Source organism: Littorina saxatilis, unplaced genomic scaffold, assembly GCF_037325665.1.
Source record: "Littorina saxatilis isolate snail1 unplaced genomic scaffold, US_GU_Lsax_2.0 scaffold_1014, whole genome shotgun sequence".
Lineage (NCBI taxonomy): Eukaryota > Metazoa > Mollusca > Gastropoda > Littorinimorpha > Littorinidae > Littorina > Littorina saxatilis.
In genome coordinates, this window is record NW_027126627.1 from 12601 (window position 1) to 34233 (window position 21633).

At 46.4% G+C, this 21633-nt stretch overlaps 1 protein-coding gene across 1 annotated transcript; it reads left to right on the forward strand.

Annotated features, from left to right (window-relative positions):
* Positions 1–1700: 1700 nt before the first annotated feature.
* Positions 1701–18146, forward strand: LOC138955132 (uncharacterized). Its single transcript, XM_070326805.1, has 5 exons — positions 1701–2370; positions 2920–3011; positions 10753–10983; positions 15096–15337; positions 17714–18146. The coding sequence occupies exons 1-5, from the start codon at positions 1701–1703 to the stop codon at positions 18144–18146; spliced, it is 1668 nt and encodes a 555-aa protein (XP_070182906.1).
* The last annotated feature ends 3487 nt before the right edge of the window (positions 18147–21633 follow it).

A 21633-nucleotide genomic window follows, 5' to 3' on the forward strand; every position in this document is an offset into this window, starting at 1 on the left:
GATAATAGACCTTAACAAAAACTAGTCTTAAGAAAGGAGAAAACCATGTGAACTGAGAAAGGAAACAAACTTGCATAGGTCCCGAATAGCCAAATAGGTCGTATGGACGATAAAAAAAAAAAATAAAAATCGCGTAAGGCAAAAGATACAACATTTAGTCAAGCTGTCGAACTCACAGAATGAAACTGAACGCAATGCAGTTTTTCAGCAAGACCGTATACTCGTTTTCAGATTTTTAATGACCAAAGTCATTAATTAATTTTTAAGCCACCAAGCTGAAATGCAATACCGAAGTCAGGGCTTCGTCGAAGATTACCTGACCAAAATTTCAACCAATTTGGTTGAAAAATGAGGGCGTGACAGTGCTGCCTCAACTTTCACAAAAAGCCGGATATGACGTCACCAAAGACATTTATCAAAAACAATTTTTAAAAAAACGTCTGGGGATATCATACCCAGGAACTCTCATGTAAAATTTCATAAAGATCGGTCCAGTAGTTTAGTCTGAATCGCTCTACACACACACACACAGACACACGCACACACACCATGACCCTCGTCTCGATTTCCCCCTCTACGTTAAAACATTTAGTCAAAACTTGACTAAATGTAACAATAACCAACCAACCAACCTCCGATGGTGTCCGATGGTAGAAGAGACCGCTGCTGCTGTGATAATCGAAGCAAGGACTGTTGTAGATGCGCTCATACCCGTTGTTTGAAGGACACAGTTCATCTGTTCCACACTCCCCTGAGATATTCCAGACGCGAAAGGTTGCTGTGGGCTGTGCGAATCCACCTTGGCAGACACATTGTTCGTCTTGAGAACCGTTGTTTTCTGCCTTGCAGCCACCAAAAGGCGGGTCGGGTGGAACCAGGGTGGGGTCTACGGGTTGAACACCTCTCAGGGAAAGCCCTGTTGGTGGCGTTGACTGCATTGGTGTTGGCCTTTGGGGGTGCACATGAAAAAGTGAATGAAACTCATAGTAAGACACATGCACACATACATACTCATGCAAGCGCACATTCGCAAATATTGCACGAGAAAACACACTCACGCTCGCACTCATGAAAAACGCAGTAATGCACGCCCAGACATATACGCACACACATAAATGCGTTCATCCATCCATCCATCTATCCATCTATCCATTCATTCAACCCTTCATACGTCCATGCATATTTTTTTTCAGACATCAGCAGAAATATTTCTTGTCCACAAAATAACGAGTTTTGTTCTTTACCTTCCCCGAAATCTCTGCCCCAAACGAGAGAACAGTGAACTCATTCTGCCGTGTTCGCCGATCCGAGAGCCACTTGTCCAAGACTGGATTCAGAGGCCTAGGACGTACACACTAGTCATTCTGTGCAAGGAAAAGATCCCACTCCACCCAACAACACAAATACAATCATATCATCTGAACTCGCAGTCCGCTGTGAAATCAGGCAAACCAGAAGCAATCTGTGACTTTATTCTGGAACAAAACCTAGATGTGATGTTTCTGACAGAAACTTGGCTAAGTGATACTGGCCATGAAGCCACATGCCAACTCTTGACTCCACCTGGCTATTGTTTAAAGTCATGCCCCCGATCCTCTAGAGGTGGTGGGATTGCTGTTGTTTTCAGGAAGTCGTTAGAACCTTTTGTTACTTTCAGAACATCCGTTCCTTATGAACACACTACCTTTGAAATTGTAGAGATGGTGATTACCTGCTCTGGCACTAGCACTTGTGTGATCTGTATATACCGCCCTCCCCCCAATGCAAAGAACAAGTTCACATTCCCCATGTTTCTCACAGAAGCTGAAGAAATGCTTCAACATCACTACACTCACACCTCAAACATCGTCCTCATCGGCGATTTCAACATACAGTTCGACCAGCCACAGAACACCGACACAAGACAGACGATGGACCTTCTTGACTGTCACGACCTCAAACAGCATGTAGACACTCCCACACGCAAAACACACATCATTGACTGGATTGTCACCCATGAGTCCACTGACCTGGTGTACGACATCCTTCTGAATGACTACCTCAGATCCGATCACTCTGCAGTTTTGTTCTCTCTTAAGATGGCCAAACCATCCAAACAGAAAAAGCGCGTAGTCCGCCGTAACCTCAAAGAAGTTAACACTGACACATTTCGCGCAGAAGCAGCCCGCCGACTGCTTGATCCTCCGGTATCCTCAGACCCTGTACGTCATTACGACTCCACTCTCAGCACACTTCTTGATGAACATGCGCCCGCAAAAACCAAACTCATCGTAGATAGGCCTTCTGCACCCTGGATCACAGCTGAAGTTAAGTATGCAAACCAGTTGCGTCGCCGAGCAGAGACTGAGGAAGTCGCGAACCTCAAAGCTGGTAGTTGACAGACAGATTTACAACAAGCAAAAGGAACATGTTCAGACACTCATCGCAGACGCCAAACAATCGCACTACAGCACCAAAATCTGTGAAACAACCTCTGCCAAAACACTCTTCTCCACAATGAATGACCTTCTTGGCTGCTCTTCTGCTTCTCCCTTGCCCAACAACATCGACCCCTCCAAACTGTCGCAAGCTTTCTCTGATTACTTCCACAACAAGATCCAAACCATACGTGACAAACTAGACAAAATCCCACACCAAAACTGTGAAACTCCTCCTGCATTTACAGGCACTCCCTTCACACACTTTCAGCCTCTCACTCTCACTGTCCTGGAGAAAGTCCTCAAAGAAATGACCTTGAAAACCTGTGACCTTGACCCTCTTCCCACACAACTCTACTCTGACTGTCTTCCTGAACTCCTCCCTTCTATTCTCAAAACCGTCGCGATATAACCTTGAATGGTTGAAAACGACGTTAAACACCAAATAAAGAAAGAAAGAAAGAAAGTATTCTCAAAATCATCAACACTTCTCTGCAAACAGGCACTGTCCCCAACTCCTTTAAGACTGCTATTGTCAAACCTCTACTGAAGAAACCATCCCTTGACCCAAACACTCTCAGCAACTACCGCCCTGTCTCAAACCTTTCCTTCATCTCCAAACTCCTTGAAAGAGTCGTCCTGAAACAACTCAACTCTCACCTTCTTTGCAACAATCTTCTGTCTCCGCTTCAATCTGCCTATCGTCCTCACCACTCCACCGAAACTGCCCTTCTCAAAATCACTAATGATCTCCTCCTTGCCACTGACCAAGCTGAAATCTCTGCCGTCGCCCTACTTGATCTATCAGCGGCCTTTGACACAGTCGACCAAAACATCCTCCTTCAACGCCTTCAGCACACCTTTGGTATCCATAGCACAGCTCTTTCTTGGTTCTCTTCTTATCTCACCGACCGCTACCAGACTGTTTCGATTGACAAACTGAACTCTGACCCCATCAGGCTTGAGTGCGGAGTCCCTCAGGGCTCAGTCCTTGGGCCTGTACTGTTTACTCTCTACACTCAACCTCTTGACCACATCCTTGACCGACACAACGTTCTCCACCACTCTTTTGCCGACGACTCTCAACTTCACAATTACAGCTCTTCCCCTGACCAGTCTGAATCTCTTCTTTCCTCTATCTCTGACACTATCACTGACGTGCAGAATTGGATGACAGAAAACAAACTCCAGCTCAATAGCAACAAAACTGAACCTATTCTAATAGGCACTACATCCAAACTCTCCAAAGCCACCTCCAACTCTCTTCAACTCTCTGACTCTTCTGTCCCTCTGTCTTCTGCTGTCAAAAATCTCGAAGTCACTCTAGACAACACCCTTTCCCATGAAACAACACATCTCTTCTGTCTCTCGCACCTGCTACTTCCAACTCCGCCGCATCGCCACTATCCGCAAGTACCTCACCACAGATGCTACCGCCAAACTGGTCACTTCCACCATTCTCTCACGTCTTGACTATTGTAACTCTCTCTTGGCGGGTCTTCCCTCTTCTTCTATCTCTCGTCTCCAACGCATTCAAAATAGCTCTGCCCGTCTTGTCTTACGAAAGAAAAAGAGAGACCATATCACCCCCTCCTAAATCAGCTCCACTGGTTGCCCGTTCCTGCCCGTATCACATACAAAATCAACACTCTCACCTACAAATGCCTCCATGGTCTCGCCCCTGCCTATCTCTCTGACTCTCTCTCTCTCTCTCTATGTCCCTTCACGAGCACTCAGATCATCTGCCGACTCCCTTAAACTCAACATCCCCCACACCAAACTCAAAACAGCAGGTCAACGCTCATTTTCTTTCCAAGCACCTAGCCAATGGAACACACTACCTCTCCCCCTCCGTCAACAACAGTCCCTCGAATCATTCAAATCTGCACTCAAGACATTCCTTTTTTCCAAATAATCCATGCATTCTACACTGCCCACCCCCATCCCACCCTGAATAACTGTAGATATTTAATGGTTGATGGTGTGTGTGTGTTAGTGACTTTAAGTCTCCGTGTGTGTAAATGAGTGTATGTGCGCCTTGAGTCGCCTGTTGGTGAGATATGTGCGCATTATAAATATTCGTATTATTATTATTATTATTCATATACAATTCTCAAATGGTAATCTAAGACAGAAAAATGAGGGTGGGGAAGAGGGTATAGTGCTTTACAAAGACCATAGCTACTGATTGAACCTGGAACAATAACTATCAGGCAGGCAACATTGTATATTTAAAGAATGAAGGTATAAGATTGTGTGAGATTAAAGAGAAACAGTCCAAAATGTCCAAAATGTGGTATGAATTTAGAGATAAGTGCATGCATGTGATAACTACAACAATAACAACAGAGAAAGAGAGAGAGAGAGAGAGAGAGAGAGAGAGAGAGAGAGAGAGAGAGAGAGAGAGAGAGAGAGAGAGAGAGAGAGAGAGAGAGAGAGAGAGAGTGTCACGATCTGGTGACATAGACCAAGAAAGTGTCACTCAGTGGGGTGCCTTCTCTTGGTCAATTGCGACTGAAAGCGCCTGTGCGTGAGTCGGGGCTATACGGCAGAGTTTTGCTGACAGCGCAGAGCACGGATTTTGGGGCGCACGTTTTTTTCGGGGTTAATTCTGCTTTGCGAGGCAGAATTGTGGATAGCTGAACTTGATATGTGACAAGGTCAGTCACGTGTTATTGGCTAGGTGGTCTGTGAGAGACACAAGGACGGCGCACTTGACACCCAGCGGCAGAAGAAGAAGGATCGAATACACAGTTTCTAGAGTATGATGGATTTCACCGAATAGAATATTCGGCACTCTAGGGGAACTACCACGAGTTATCACCTTCTCACTGCCACATGTTTTGCTGAGGACGAGTCGTCAAATCTTTCCTTCGTCGTGCGATGGTTTTCGCATAAGTATTCGACAAGGGGTTTCTGGATGTTGTTGTCACTGTTGACGAGCAGAGGCCATTCCAGGGACACGGGGGATAACCGGCTATACAGTGGTAAGCTGGTGAACAGTGGTAAACACTCGATTCGGCCTGCATTTTCCCGTTTTACCACAAAGTTGTTGATTTTTGTCTGGATTAAAGGTGAGCTACTGCATCTGCGATGACTAACTTTGTTTCGAAATGCATAATATGTTGAAGAAGGATTTGCGTTTTCCCGTATTTGAATGTTAAAACCAGAAATCGTGGTGACGAAGCACCGGAAATGGCTGCTCGGTGGGTTTCAAATGTAGAAATGCGCTTGTTTTTACAAAAACTGCTCGTATTCAGCTTTGGTACGGGAGTCTTAGTGACAAAGGAGTCATACTTGATGCAAAGGAGTGCTAATGTCGGGTTGGAATCATTCGTTAGAGCGTGCATGCGAGAGGCGGTCAAATATGCGAAATGATCGTACACCGGGTTGAAGACTGTCGCGAATGGGGCAGCAGACGCATAATCCGGTTTGATGCAAAATGTATGTAAACTAGACATTCGAACACTCTCTCTCTCACTTCGTCTTTCTCTCTTCCTCTCTCTCTCTCTCTCTGTCTCTCTCTCTCCCTCCTTCTCTCTCTCTCTGTCTCTCTCTCTCTCTCTTTCTCCCTCTCTCTCTCTTTCTCCCTCTCTCTCTCTCTCCCTCTCTCTCTCTCTCTCTCTCTCTCTCTCTCTCTCTCTCTCTCTCTATCTCTCTCTCTCAGCAGTCTCGCTCTGTTCTGTCACTGAATAGTCGTCGGTTGCTAACCCCACCCCCACCCCCCACCCCAGACTAACCTTCAATACAATGTTGAATAGGAGTGGCTGTCATCTGTTAGCCAGTCAGCAACTTGAATACTTTGAGGGGGAAAGGAGACACACGGTTAGGAGGTAGTCGTCCTTAGCGGATTATGACTTTATTCAGGCAACGAAGTCATTCGGCGCTCAGTGTTTTCTGGGTACAAAAAACTGTCACAAGTGTGTCTCCTTAGGACTGGGTGGCCGAGTGGTAACGCACTTGCGCTCGGAAGCGAGAGGTTGCGAGTTCGACCCTGGGTCAGGGCGTTAGCAATTTTCTCCCCCCTTTCCTAACCTAGGTGGTGGGTTCAAGTGCTAGTCTTTCGGATGAGACGAAAAACCAAGGTCCCTTCGTCTACACTACATTGGGGTGTGCACGTTAAAGATCCCACGATTGACAAAAGGATCTTTCCTGGCAAAATTGTATTGGCATAGATAAAAATTTCCACCAAAATACCCGTGTGACTTGGAATAATAGGCCGTGAAAAGTAGGATATGCGCCGAAATAGCTGCGATCTGCTGGCCGATGTGAATGCGTGATGTATTGTGTAAAAAGAATTCCATCTCACACGGCATAAATAAATCCCTGCGCCTTGAATATGTGTGCGATATAAATTGCATAAAAAAAATTATAAAAAAAAATCCCTGCGCTTAGAACTGTACCCACGGAATACGCGCGATAAAAGCCTCATACTGATTGATTGATTGACAAGTTATTCCTGAGAAAAAGTTATTCCCAATAATTCCGCAGAAAAATATGTAAGCATTATTTGTTGGAAAAACTGTTTTGCTGCGGAAAAAACGATGCTTCTGCGGATGATGACATCTATATTCAAAAATGCTGCAGGTAAACCGGTTTTTTCTACATCATTACTGTTTTTCCGCAGAAAAGCTGAAAAACGGATAATACGCTAAGGACAATGACATCCTCACGGTGTGCCTCCTTTCCCTCTCAAAGTAGTTTTTCCGCAACATAATGTTTACATGTTTTTATGCAGCATTATTGGGAATACCTTTTTCTTACAAATAACCTGTAATAGTTTTTTTACCCAGAAAAACTAACGATCTTGTAAAGTAGCGTTTGTATCCGCCCCCCCCCTCCCCTCCCCCCTCGGGGATATAATAGCTTGCTCAACAGTGGCCCAATCAGAAGCGAGAATAATTTTTTAAGCAAATCGAAAACGAAGTGAACTACTGCGTCCGTCTATGCAAATTTGATAATGCTGCGGACAGGTAAGTGTGTTACCAGCGTAATTTTGCAACTTTGAACTTTCGACAACGAAATCATTCGGTGCTGTTTTCTCGGTAATTTTGGACGAGTCCATCTCTCAACAAATGGAGAACTCATGTCATAATAAGAAGGACAAAACGCCGCGGAAACAGAGACTACCTATCCTTTTCGGATAATGATTTCATTCAGTTATTCTGCGGAAAACAGAAATACTGCAGAAAAACGTTTTTTTCTGCAGCATTTCTGAATAATGTCATCATCCGCCGAAGCCTCTTTTTTTCGCAGGAAAACATTTCAGTGCAGTAAAATTTAAATAAAGAATGCTGCGGTAAAACGGTGCTGTTGTTTTACTTCAGAAAAGACTTCTAACATTTTTTCCGCAGCATTTTGTATTAGCTCATTATAATATTGGATCACATGAGTTCCCCCTATGTTGAGAGATGGACTCGTCCAAAATTACCCGGAAAACACTGAGCGCCGAATGACTTCGTTGTCTGAATAAAATCATCCGCTAAGGACCGTGTGTTTCCTTTCCCCCTCAAAGTATTGTTCTATGCTGGCTGGCTAACGGATGACAGCCACTCCAATTCGACATTATATTGAAGGTAAGTCGGGGGAGGGGGGGGGGGGATTTTTAGCAACCGACGACTATTCAGTTACGAAACAGAGAGAGACTGCTAAGAGAAAGAGAGAGAGAGAGAGAGAGAGAGAGAAAGAGAGAGAGAGAGTGGAGGGAGGGAGAGAGAGAGAGAGAGAGAGAGAGAGAGAGAGAGAGAGAGAGAGAGAGAGAGAGAGAGAGAGAGAGAGAGAGAGAAAGAGGAAGTGTGAGAGAGAGAGTGTGTTCGAATGTCTAGTTTAACAGAAAATTATGCATCAAACCGGATTATGCGTCTGCTGCCCCATTCCCGACGGTCTTCAACCCGGTGTACGATCATCTCGCATATTTGACCGCCTCTTGCTTGCACGCTCTAACGGATGATTCCAACCCGACAATAGCACTTCTTTGCATCAAGTATGACTCCTTTGTCACTAAGACTCCCGTACCGAAGCTGAATACAAGCTGTATTTGTAAAAACAAGCGCATTTCTACATTTGAAACCCACCGAGCAGCCATTTCCGGTGCTTCGTCACCACGATTTCTGGTTTTAACATTCAAATACGGGAAAACACAAATCTTTCTTCAACATATTATGCATTTCGAAACAAAGTTAGTCATCGCAGATGCAGTAGCTCACCTTTAATCCAGACAAAAATCAACAACTTTGTGGTAAAACGGGAAAATGCAGGCCGAATCGAGTGTTTACCACTTTTCACCAGCTTACCACAGTATAGCCGGTTATCCCCCGTGAGGGAGGAAGCGGGTTTTGCTTCCATGAGAGTGCTACATTCATAGGCTGTTTGAGGTAATAAATCATTATTTAACGCTGTTGACGAGTCTGTGTTTGTGGAATGAAATACTCTCTGTTGTTCTCTCCAGGTTAGCGCATAATTTGCTCTCTGTGACGCTAAAATACTAATCTGTATATGGTTTTTGCAGATAGGGAGAGAAAGACGAAAAGACGGCTGTTTTGTTGTTGTGAAAAGTCCATTAATTTTGTGCAGGCCCACGTGCTCGATGAGATATGTAAAGATGACATGTTTAAAGGTGGAGGGTGAGGGGTAGCTGACATGTTTAGTGCACCGATGCTTTCGGTTTGCAGCCTTCGTTTTTCCTAACTTCTGTTCGGGCTGCCTTCTGGGGGACCACGCTAACCAGCACACCGGCTAACCAGCGAACCGGCTAACCAGCTAACCGGCTAACCAGCTAACCAGCGACTGGGTGCGGCGCCTGATGCCTACACAGTTCCCTGCTTCGTCACCACGCTAACCAGCACTTCATTCGACGGAGCAGTTGTGGAGGCTAAAAAGACTAATTACAGGCCGTCCACCCAGTGGCCAAAGAAAGCTAAGTGCACCATGTCTTTGCACCCCGTTGACCACCGTTGTTATTTTTGCTATCTGTGATTATACTCGAGTAGTGACGACGTGGGGTGTGAGACACCTGCATTAATTAGCACTTTTGAGCAGAACAGTCGTATTTTCTTATCTTTACACGGGATCAGCGTGTTACTATAATTTTCTATTCTAACTGGCATTTTGTCAGTGACCATTGGTTTTTTACGTTTTGTGAACGTAAAAGAACATATTTTGAGTGAAGTCTCGAGGGAGGTGGCGAGTTTTTACTTATACTTTGCGTCTGAAACTTATACTTTTGTTGTCTCTATTAAATTGTATGACTGCGAGAGTGGATCGTGGTGTGGTTAGTTAGTTAGTAGTAACTAACCGTTTCATAATCACCTTAAGTGATATATTGAAACGTGACACATGGGGGCCAAGCCGGGATTTACTCAGTTAATTTCCAACTGATAAAGACCCACCAATTAAGGATAACTAAGAGCAGATAATCTCGTCAGTGCTCGACTTATTTTCTGCTTGGTGCTACCCTTTTTTGTATAGTTTTGATCATATACCACACCTTAAGCGATTCACATCTTGCAGGAAATGTAAATTGTAATTTGTGAGCTATTGTATGCGCTAACTGTGATTACTTCCCTTTCCTTTGTTTGTGAATCTTTGTTGTTGTACGTTCAGAGTTTTCCGTTGCAGAGAGCTGAGCGGGGTTAGCGGATTTGTTATTCGTTTTACTCAGTGTTCTCTACATTGTTGTTTCGCATTCTGTAACAGATTACATTTCTACCGTCTTGTTTTACTTGGATTTTTCTCCATATTTTGACTTTGTTGGAATTTGGGGGGGAAGGGTCCGAGGACTTCTGTCCTAACCAAGGCTGTAGGAAACACTCTGTTTCACCGCAAAAAGCAGCCGATAAAGTAGGCCACGGCTGTGGGAAACATTTTGTTTTACCGCAAAAAGCAGCCATAAAGTAGGCTACGCGTTTTGTTCTACACCGTTTGGATTTTTCTTCTGCATTTTCTGGTTGCTGGATTTTTGTATCCATTGTTTCATCACCGCGTGTTCTAGCTATAGCTGCGTTAGACTTACTTTTGTGATAAAAGCTTTGCTAAACTAACCATGGCTACAGGGGGATCTCCTACGAGGAGAATAACTTTCGAGACTCCTGGCAGCGAGGAACAGACAGAGCGAGCTGCACGCGTTAGAGCGCGTAGTTTGCTTAAGCGCAAGGAGTTAGAACGTAAGGAAGACATAGAGCAACAGACGAGAAAAGAAGAGCTTGACAGACAAGAACGACAGGCCGAACGTGACCGACAGGACAAGAAAGAGAAAGACGAACGAGACAGACAAGAGAGGGAACGACAGGCAGAACGAGACCGCCTCAGCACTTGCTCAAAAGGACGCGCATTGCAGCTCTACAACGCTTTGGATGACGACGAGGCGAGGGACTATCAGGCACTAAAGAAGGCGTTACTCCAGCGCTTCAACCTGACTGCTGAAGCCTACCGACGACGTCTGCGGAACAGCAAGAGACTGAGCGGCGAGCTGAGTCATCAGTTTGTGGCACGTCTAAATCTTTACCTGCGGCGCTGGGTGGAGATGGCCGAGAAGAACTGGACCGTCGACGACCTTGCCGACCTCATTGTCATGGAACAACTGATGTCCAGCCTGCGACCTGAGGTGGTGACCTTCGTGCAGGAGCACCAGCCAAAGACTACTCAGGAGGCAGCCGACTGGATCAGAGTACACGAGGACGCCCAGGCGATCTCCGGCAAATCTTCAGGCTCACGGCCGGGAAAATCAGGAAATTCAGGTTCTTCAGGACCCAAGGACGGGAAGGACGATCAGGGACACAAGGGAACAAGTTCCAGAACCGACATCCAGTGTTTCTACTGTAACAAGCGGGGCCACGTGAAGAAGGACTGCCATAAGCGACAGGCTGACCAGAAGGGCGTACATTTTGTTGGCAGTGAGGAGTTCAGGGACGTCACGAGCTCATGCACAATTCCACAACTCTGCGTTCCGTGCTCCAGGAAACATTTCCAGCCCCACTGCAACGTCTACGTCAACGGAGTGAAGGGCGAAGGTCTGCGGGACACCGGGGCAGACATGATAGTGGTACGGGCGAGTCTAGTTCCAGCTATGGCCTACACAGGAGACAGCATCAGGGTGAGAATGGCCGAGGCATCTCACGCTTACGACCTGAACACGGCGGTGATCAAGGTCGTAACACCGTTGTTCACGGGGACCATTGTGGCCGTCGTCATGGACGATCCTCCATGCGACCTGCTCATTGGGAACCGTGTCCAGTTTGTGGACGGCGTCACCAGGGAGGTTCCCGTTTATCGGTCTCCCGACGTCATTTCAGCTCTCACGCGGGCACAGGCGGAGCGAGAGGGCAAACCTCTCAACCCCCTACCTGCCGCACGAGCTGCCCTGGGGAACGTGACCCCCGCGCTTCTCGCGAAGGCTCAGGATTCGGACCCGACATTAGCGACTCCTCGGGAGCACGCGAAGTCGGGGAAGGTGAAGCTGAGCGGGAAGCATGGGAGGTCAAAGTTCCTCAGGGAGAAGAAGTTGCTCTACCGTGAGTTTAGCAACAAAGAAGGAGCTTTCAAACAGGTTGTCGTGCCTCGCGAGTTTCGCGAGGGAGTCATGGCAACGGCACACGACTCAATCCTTGGAGGTCATCTTGGCACCAAGAAGACCACGGACCGTGTGTGGCGCCACTTCTATTGGCCAGGCATCTGCACGGATGTCCGACGTTTCTGTGCGTCATGCGATAAGTGCCAGAAGGTGGTTGCCAAAGGAAGGGTGAGGAAGGTCCCCTTAGAGAAGATGCCGCTCATCGACGAACCCTTTCGTCGGGTGGCAGTTGACATCATCGGGCCCATCTTGCCTGCGTCTGAGGACGGAAACAGATACATTTTGACCATGGTGGACTACGCCACTCGATACCCAGAGGCGATCCCTCTGAAATCGATCGAAGCTACGCGAGTAGCTGAGGCACTGGTTACCATGTTGTCCCGGCTGGGAATTCCATCAGAAGTACTCACCGACAGAGGCACTCAGTTCACGGGAGGAGTGATGGCGGAGGCAGCACGACTGTTATCACTGGAGCAGCACTTCACCACTCCTTACCACGCTCAGTGCAACGGACTGGTGGAAAGGTTTAATGGTACCCTGAAAACCATGCTGAGGAAACTGGCTCAGGAGAAACCACGCACGTGGGACAGGTACATCCCAGCACTGCTTTTTGCATACCGCGAGGTTCCTCAGGAGAGCTTGGGTTTTTCCCCATTCGAGCTGTTGTACGGCAGACAGGTACGCGGTCCCATGGCTATCCTGCGTCAGGCTTGGACGGACGAAGAAGCTGACGAGGAGGTGCAGACGACAGCGACCTACATTGTAGAACTCAGGAACAGGATTGAAGAGACCTGCAAACTGGCTCAAGAGAACCTGGGAAGAGCAGCACAGCGTTATGCGCGAGGATTCGACCGCAAGGCACGGCCGCGCAGCTTCAAGATCGGAGAACGGGTGTTGCTACTTCTACCTGTCAAACACAACAAGCTACAACTTCAGTGGCAAGGACCTTTTGAGGTGACAGCGAGGGTGGGCCAGAATGACTACAGGATCATGATGCACGGAAAAGCACGCCTGTACCACGCCAACCTGCTGCGCGCCTACATAGAGAGGACTGCCTATGGGGAGAAGAACAAAGACCAGAAGAACAAAGACAAGAAGACAGAGAAGGTTGCAGTCATCAGGGGTGAAACGAGGGGTTGCTCGTTCCTGAGGACGACCTTTCTGTCTGGAGACGGACCATCAACCTCTGCAATATCTTCAGGTTGCAAGGTTGGCAAACGCCAGACTTATGCGCTGGGCGTTGATTCTCCAACCGTACCAATTCACGGTACGCGTCATTCCGGGCGCCAACAATGTTGGAGCCGATTTTCTCTCTCGGGCTGTAGAGGAGAACATGACTGGGAGCGAAACCGAGGTTTCGTCTTGAAGAGGGGAGGTGTGTCACAATCTAGTAACATAGACCAAGAAAGTGTCACTCAGTGGGGTGCCTTCTCTTGGTCAATTGCGACTGAAAGCGCCTGTGCGTGAGTCGGGGCTATACGGCAGAGTTTTGCTGACAGCGCAGAGCACGGATTTTGTGCCGCACGGATTTTTCGGGGTTAATTCTGCTGGCGAGGCAGAATTGTGGATAGCTGAACTTGATATGTGACAAGGTCAGTCACGTGTTATTGGCTAGGTGGTCTGTGAGAGACACAAGGACGGCGCACTTGACACCCAGCGGCAGAAGAAGAAGGATCGAATACACAGTTTCTAGAGTATGATGGATTTCACCGAATAGAATATTCGGCACTCTAGGGGAACTACCACGAGTTATCACCTTCTCACTGCCACATGTTTTGCTGAGGACGAGTCGTCAAATCTTTCCTTCGTCGTGCGATGGTTTTCGCATAAGTATTCGACAAGGGGTTTCTGGATGTTGTTGTCACTGTTGACGAACAGAGGCCATTCCAGGGAGGAAGCGGGTTTTGCTTCCATGAGAGTGCTACATTCATAGGCTGTTTGAGGTAATAAATCATTATTTAACGCTGTTGACGAGTCTGTGTTTGTGGAATGAAATACTCTCTGTTGTTCTCTCCAGGTTAGCGCATAATTTGCTCTCTGTGACGCTAAAATACTAATCTGTATATGGTTTTTGCAGATAGGGAGAGAAAGACGAAAAGACGGCTGTTTTGTTGTTGTGAAAAGTCCATTAATTTTGTGCAGGCCCACGTGCTCGATGAGATATGTAAAGATGACATGTTTAAAGGTGGAGGGTGAGGGGTAGCTGACATGTTTAGTGCACCGATGCTTTCGGTTTGCAGCCTTCGTTTTTCCTAACTTCTGTTCGGGCTGCCTTCTGGGGGACCACGCTAACCAGCACACCGGCTAACCAGCGAACCGGCTAACCAGCTAACCGGCTAACCAGCTAACCAGCGACTGGGTGCGGCGCCTGATGCCTACACAGTTCCCTGCTTCGTCACCACGCTAACCAGCACTTCATTCGACGGAGCAGTTGTGGAGGCTAAAAAAGACTAATTACAGGCCGTCCACCCAGTGGCCAAAGAAAGCTAAGTGCACCATGTCTTTGCACCCCGTTGACCACCGTTGTTATTTTTGCTATCTGTGATTATACTCGAGTAGTGACGACGTGGGGTGTGAGACACCTGCATTAATTAGCACTTTTGAGCAGAACAGTCGTATTTTCTTATCTTTACACGGGATCAGCGTGTTACTATAATTTTCTATTCTAACTGGCATTTTGTCAGTGACCATTGGTTTTTTACGTTTTGTGAACGTAAAAGAACATATTTTGAGTGAAGTCTCGAGGGAGGTGGCGAGTATTTACATATAAAACAGGCGTCTGAAACCTATACTTTTGTTGTCTCTATTAAATTGTATGACTGCGAGAGTGGATCGTGGTGTGGTTAGTTAGTTAGTAGTAACTAACCGTTTCATAATCACCTTAAGTGATACCTGTGAAACGTGACAGAGAGAGAGGAGAGGCGAGAGAGAGAGAGAGAGAGAGAGAGAGAGAAAGATAGAGAGAGAGAGGAGAGAGAGAGAGAGAGAGAGAGAGAGAGAGAGAGAGAGAGAAAGAGAGAGTGTGAATACGAAAGTTTAATTGCTAGGCCCCTTGCAATGACCTGTTCAACACATCACTTCGTGACTGCAAAGTACCAGTTGCTTTCAAGACCTCCACCATCATCCCCATCCCCCAAAAATCCCACGTGACCCGCCTTAATGACTACCGCCCTGTGGCCCTGACCTCAGTCGTCATGAAAGTCCTGGAGCGACTGGTGCTGAAGTACCTGAGGGCAGCGACCAACCACGTGATGGACCCTCTACAGTTTGCCTATCGAGCGAATAGGTCTGTCGACGACGCGGTAGCTCTCGGCCTGCATTACATCCTGCAGCATCTGGAACAGCCCCGCACGTATGCGCACGTGCTGTTCATTGACTACAGCTCTGCATTCAATATAATTATACCCCAGAAGCTGTTCGACAAACTTATGTTGTTAGGCGTACACCCTGTCATGTGCCTCTGGATCCTTGACTTTCTGCTTTCTTTCTTTCTTTATTTGGTGTGTCACGTTTCACTATATCACTTAAGGTGATTATGAAACGGTTAGTTACTTCTAACTAACTAACCACACCACGATCCACTCTCGCAGTCATACAATTAAATAGAGACAACAAAAGTATAAGTTTCAGACGCCTGTTTATGTAAAAACTCGCCACCTCCCTCGAGACTTCACTCAAAATATGGTCCTTTCACGTTCACAAAACGTAAAAAACCAATGGTCACTGACAAAATGCCAGTTAAAATATAGAAAATTATAGTAACACGCTGATCCCGTGTACAGTTAGAAAAATAAGACTGTTCTGCCCAAAAGCGCTAGTTCATGCAGGTGTCACACACCCCACGTCGTCACTACTCGAATATAATCACAGATAAGAAAAATGACAACGGTGGTCAACGGGGTGCGTAAGACATGGTGCACTTAGCTTTGTTTTATGCCACTGGGTGGACGGCCTGTAGTTCGTTCAGTCTCGACAACTGCTCCGTAGACTGTAGCGCCGGTTAGCGTTGATACGAAGCAGGGTTAGTCGAGACCTCAGGCGCCGCACCCAGTCGCTGGTTAGCCGGTTTGCTGGTTAGATCAGGTCCCCGTTACAGCGTCTGCAGCTAGCAGTGTCCCGCGAAAAGGCAGCCGAACAGAAGTCACGAAGGCTGCAAACAGAAAGCATCGGTGCACTAAACATGTCAGCTACCCCTCACCCTCCACCTTTAAACATGTCATCTTTACATATCTCATCGAGCACGTGGGCCTGCACAAACGGACTTTTTACAACAACAAAACAGCCATTTTCCGTCCTTCTCTCCCTATCTGCAAAAACCATATACAGATTAGTATTTTAGCGTCACAGAGAGCAAATTATGCGCTAACCTGGAAAGAACAACAGAGAGTATTTCATTCCACAAACACAGACTCATCAACAGCGTTAAATAATGATTTATTACCTCAAAAGCCTATGAATGTAGCACTCTCATGGAAGCAAAACCCGCTTCCTCCCTGGAATGGCCTCTGTTCGTCAACAGTGACACAACATCCAAAACCCCTTGCCGAATACTTTATGCGGTGAAGACCATCATCGCACGGCGAAGGAAAATTGACGACTCGTCCTCAGCGAACATGTAGCGGTGAGAAGGTGATATCTCGTTGAAGTTCCTCTAGAGTGCCGAATATTTTATGCGGTGAAGACCATCATACTCTAGAAAACGCTGCATCGATCCTTCTTCCCTTGCCGCTGAGTGTAAAGTGTCCAGTTATCGTGTCTCTGACAGACAACGTTGACAATAACACGTGACTAACCTTGTCACATATCAAGTTCAGCTATCGACAGTTTCTGCCTCGCAAGCAGAAGCACGCACGCGGAACACTGAATCAACGAAATTCCCGTGCGCGCTGTCAGCAAAAACCGACTCCCCCTTGACAGAAATTACCACAGGCGCTTTCTGTCACAATTGACCAAGAGAAGGCACCCCACTGAGTGACACTTTCTTGGTCTATGTCACTTGTCTAGATCGTGACATGGTGTTTAAAGCCATATGTACTCGATGACTATACACGCTAATTGCTTTACCAACAGCTGGAGACATGCTAAATTAAGTTCCCTGCAAAATATTGTGGTCTAGGACCCCTTCAATGTTGAGATATGTTAATTTTCATTTTGATCTGGATCGTCCTATTTATAGATTTGCCAACAGAGGTAGCGTTGACGCAAGGGAAATAACTCCGCGTCTTTGTTTACATCCAAAGTTTTTGAGACTCTAAAACAAGCTGTAATGCATGTATATGGTCCGCGCATGGCGACATATCGTCATTACATGGTCTTATGGTGCGTTTGACATCGATTATGGGCAAACTACACTTTGTAAACACGGGAGCGCGTACATATGCCTTTAACGTCGTTTTCAACCACGAAGGGTTATATCGCGACGGGGAAAGGGGGGAGATGGATCTTGTTCACAAAAGCACTAATCAAAAATTTGCTCCAGGGGCTTGCAACGTAGTACAATGTATTACCTTACTGGGAGAATGCAAGTTTCTAGTACAAAGGACTTAACATTTCTTACATACTGCTTGACTAAAATCTTTACAAAAGTGGACTATATTCTATACAAGAAACACTTAACAAGGGTAAAAAAGAAACAGAATCCGTTATAGTCGCCTCTTACGACATGCTGGGAAGCATCGGGTAAATTCTTCCCCCTAACCCGCGGGGGGTTTGACTTTCTGCTGAACAGGCCCCAACGGGTGAGGATTAACGACATCTTCTCCGAATCCCTGACGCTCAACACAAAGACACCACAAGGGTGCGTTCTGTCTCCTCTCCTTTTCACTCTCTTCACCAACGACTGTGTCTCCACCAACCCTTCTGTCATGGTGCTCAAGTTTTCCGACGATACAACGGTTGAGGGCCTCATCAAGGACTCTGATGAGTTGGCTTACAGATCCGAAGTGGACCGGCTGGTAGCGTGGTGCTCAGACAACAACCTGGAACTCAACGTCTCGAAGACTAAGGAGCTGATAGTCGACTTCAGAAGGAAGAAAATACCTATCACATCGCTCACCATCAACGGAGAAGTGGTAGAGCAAGTGGAGTCGTTTAAATTCCTTGGCACTACCATCACCAGTAGCCTCAGCTGGGAAACCAACACAGTGGGCATCGTTAATTAAACAAGAGGCGAAGCCTTCAAGGCTCACGTAAGAAATCGACAAACAGTAACACAAACTCAATCACTCCGTCACACATACACACACAGTAAGCATTGGTGACACTGTGCAAGAAAGAGAGACACTAGATCTAGATCTGTCTGTCTGCATGTAGCCTACATACAGACACGACTGCCAAATAGTCTCGGCCCGCTCAAAATAACAATGACCGAGACATTCCTTCGCGTGACGTCTAACCCTCTTACGCCATAATGTGACGTCTTCAAATGACGAAATGTTAAAGTTTCTACCACAGACATACACACGCACGCACGCACATACGCACATACGCACGCACGCACAGACAGACAAAGTTACGATCGCATAGGCTACACTTCGTGAGCCAAAAAGCACACCAGCACCTGTACTTCCTCAGACAACTGAGGAAATGTGGTGTGTGTGCAGACATCCTTACGCAATTCTACCGTGCTGTGGTAGAGAGTGTCCTCACCTTCTCCATGACTGTGTGGTACAGCAGTGCTACCCAAAAAGAAAAGACGGACCTGCAGAAAATCGTGAAAACAGCAGCTAGGGTGATAGGATGTGATCTGCCCTCATTAGATTCCCTGTTCTCAGCTCGTGTCGTGAAGAAATCTCAGAACATCATACATGACCCCACGCACCCTGCATTCTGTCTGTTTCAACCCTTACCATCAGGTAGGCGGTTCCGTCGCGATATAACTTTGAATGGTTGAAAACGACGTTAAACACCAAATAAAGAAAGGTAGGCAGTTTCGAGCAATTAAAACCAGGACATGTAAATTCGGACAGAGTTTCTTCCCACAAGCGGTCAAGACGATACCCACGCATCCCTGAATAGTCTGGTTTTATTGATTGCGGAAAGTGCTGTGAAAGCTGTATCTCTTATTCTACTTTAACTTCCATATGGTGCTCAGTTATGTGATACTTATCTATAACAAGAGGCGAAGCCTTCAAGGCTCACGTAAGAAATCGACAAACAGTAACACAAACTCAATCACTCCGTCACACATACACACACAGTAAGCATTGGTGACACTGTGCAAGAAAGAGAGACACTAGATCTAGATCTGTCTGTCTGCATGTAGCCTACATACAGACACGACTGCCAAATAGTCTCGGCCCGCTCAAAATAACAATGACCGAGACATTCCTTCGCGTGACGTCTAACCCTCTTACGCCATAATGTGACGTCTTTAAATGACGAAATGTTAAAGTTTCTACCACAGACATACACACGCACGCACGCACATACGCACATACGCACGCACACACGCACGCACAGACAGACAAAGTTACGATCGCATAGTCTACACTTCGTGAGCCAAAAAGGCGTGTGTGTGTGTGTGTGTGTGTGTGTGTGTGTGTGTGTGTGTGTGTGTGTGTGATATAATTCGCTGACCATCAGATCTATACATGTTTATTGCATTTTATGTTTTAATTTGTTATTTTTGTTATTTCTACCAGCGACTGCGATTTCTGTCACGTTATAAAAATGCATGAGGCAGTGACGTGTGTGCGTGCGCGTGCGCGTGCGTGTGTGTGTGTGTGTGTGTGTGTGTGTGTGTGTGTGACTTGAGGCGAGGAAGCTCGAGTGTATACTGCTAGTTTTAGTGAATGTATTTTTATACTTATGCTGTTCAGTGTTGTTTTTAAATTAATGTTGTTGATCAGTTTGTATAAATGATGCGTGTGCTGGTGTATATGGCTGGATTGAAATGTTTCTTAACCGCAATGTCATCACAAATTCCCAACCTTAGGCAATTAAAGATTCTGTATTCTGTATTCTGTAATGGGAAAGGAGGGGAAGGGAAATCGGTGTACACATAGTTCGAAAACATGCACCAATCATTGGGATGGTTCACGGCAGTGTACATCCCTGTCCCGACATGGTAGTTTCCACGTCAGTGTTCGTATTGTCCGTTAGATCTGTGTAATGCAAATTACACTGTTATCCAAAATGTCAAGATGAGAACAAAAGTTCCGAATCACACCCACAACATCGATACGATATCCCAACCGAATAGCTTTGCTGTTAACCGACAGGGGCGGATCAGTTCATGTTCATTTTATGGGGGGGGTTTCCAAAAGTATATTGTGAAGATATGGGTGTGAAGGCGCGAAGCGCCGAGCCGACGCGCGAAGCGCCTAGCTTGCTATTTTGAAAAATTTTGAAAAAAAGGATGCAAAATGGTGCAATCTGGTGCATTCTGAGGATGATCATTACCAGTTTCAGGCAGCAGATTTTGTCACTGATTAATACCCCATAAATTGAAACTCAACCAAAAAACACACAAAAAATATTTATTTTTGGGCTGGGGGGGGGGGGGTCCGGAAACCCCAGAACCCCCCCCCCCCTCGTCCGCCCCTGACCGAGGTAGTATTGTGTCACGTCCCGGAGTGCAGACACTTCGTGTAGCGAAGTTCGGAGTTGATCGGCGAATTTTCTCCTGTCGACGGATGACCCATGTCGAAGCTTGTCAAGGTACTCCTGTTCTTTTCGTAGCATGTGGCGAGCTGCTTGCTTGACCATCCAGTACATGGAGGGCCCCAAAGGGGGGGTATCATCACGATCACGGGAAGGGAAATTTTAGCTTTCACGATCACAGTTACCTTGATTTTTGTTTTCACGATCACGAACACCAGTGGCAAATCACGGTCACGGTAAAAGTTGCAGGTACAGAAAGCACGTGTCAAAGTAAACACAACCACACAGTAATTCGCTCCTCTGGATCTATTGTTTATTCAATACAAAGTGAGAACTGTTGCACTTTTTTGTTATTATTTTTTTAATTCTCTTTCATACACATATAGAAACTACATACCATGATTTGTTATCAGTAACAAGAATGTTGTTTTCATTGTTTTCTCTCTCTCTCTCTCTCTCTCTCTCTCTCTCTCTCTCTCTCTCTCTCTCTCTCTCTCTCTCTCTCTCTCTCTCTCTACTCATACACATTCAACTCCCACACCCTCACTCCCACATATGAATATATACTTGCACAATTTCACATTTCCAGAGCTAAAGCTTGTAAACCCATTTTCTCAAAAACTATTGGGTGGATTGAAATTAAAGTACATATATGTGTGATGGGTTCTTTATTTTCAACTTTGCCATACAATTTGAGGTACACCATCGCCTGGTTTCATGGCCTTGAAAAGGAATGCTGCTGGCCAAAAATGGTTTTACCTGAAAGAAGCGCGCAGTGCCAGTGGCGAAGCCACAAGCCTGAGCCTGCAAAGCAGGCGAGCCAACTAGGGGGGTCCGGGGGCATGCCCCCCCGACATTTTTTTCAAAAACCGGTTAAAATCTGTGCAATCTGGTGCATTCTGGGCATCATTTTCAGGGCTGTAATAGTGTTGTGATCTTGTTAAAAATCCCATTTTAGCCTCCCCCCACCACCATTCAACACACCTCCAAACTGGTGAAAACAACACTACTGTGCGCTGGCTTCATTGAGACCGGCGCCCGGTC

Bases quoted from the DNA above. Each gene is read 5' to 3' on its own strand.
- LOC138955132 (XM_070326805.1), top strand. From the start codon at position 1,701: ATGGTGATTACCTGCTCTGGCACTAGCACTTGTGTGATCTGTATATAC. The intron at 3,012-10,752 runs GTCTCAAACCTT...CGCGCATTGCAG, and splicing joins CTCTCAGCAACTACCGCCCT to CTCTACAACGCTTTGGATGA. The intron at 15,338-17,713 runs GTATGCGCACGT...TCTGCTGAACAG, and splicing joins CATCTGGAACAGCCCCGCAC to GCCCCAACGGGTGAGGATTA.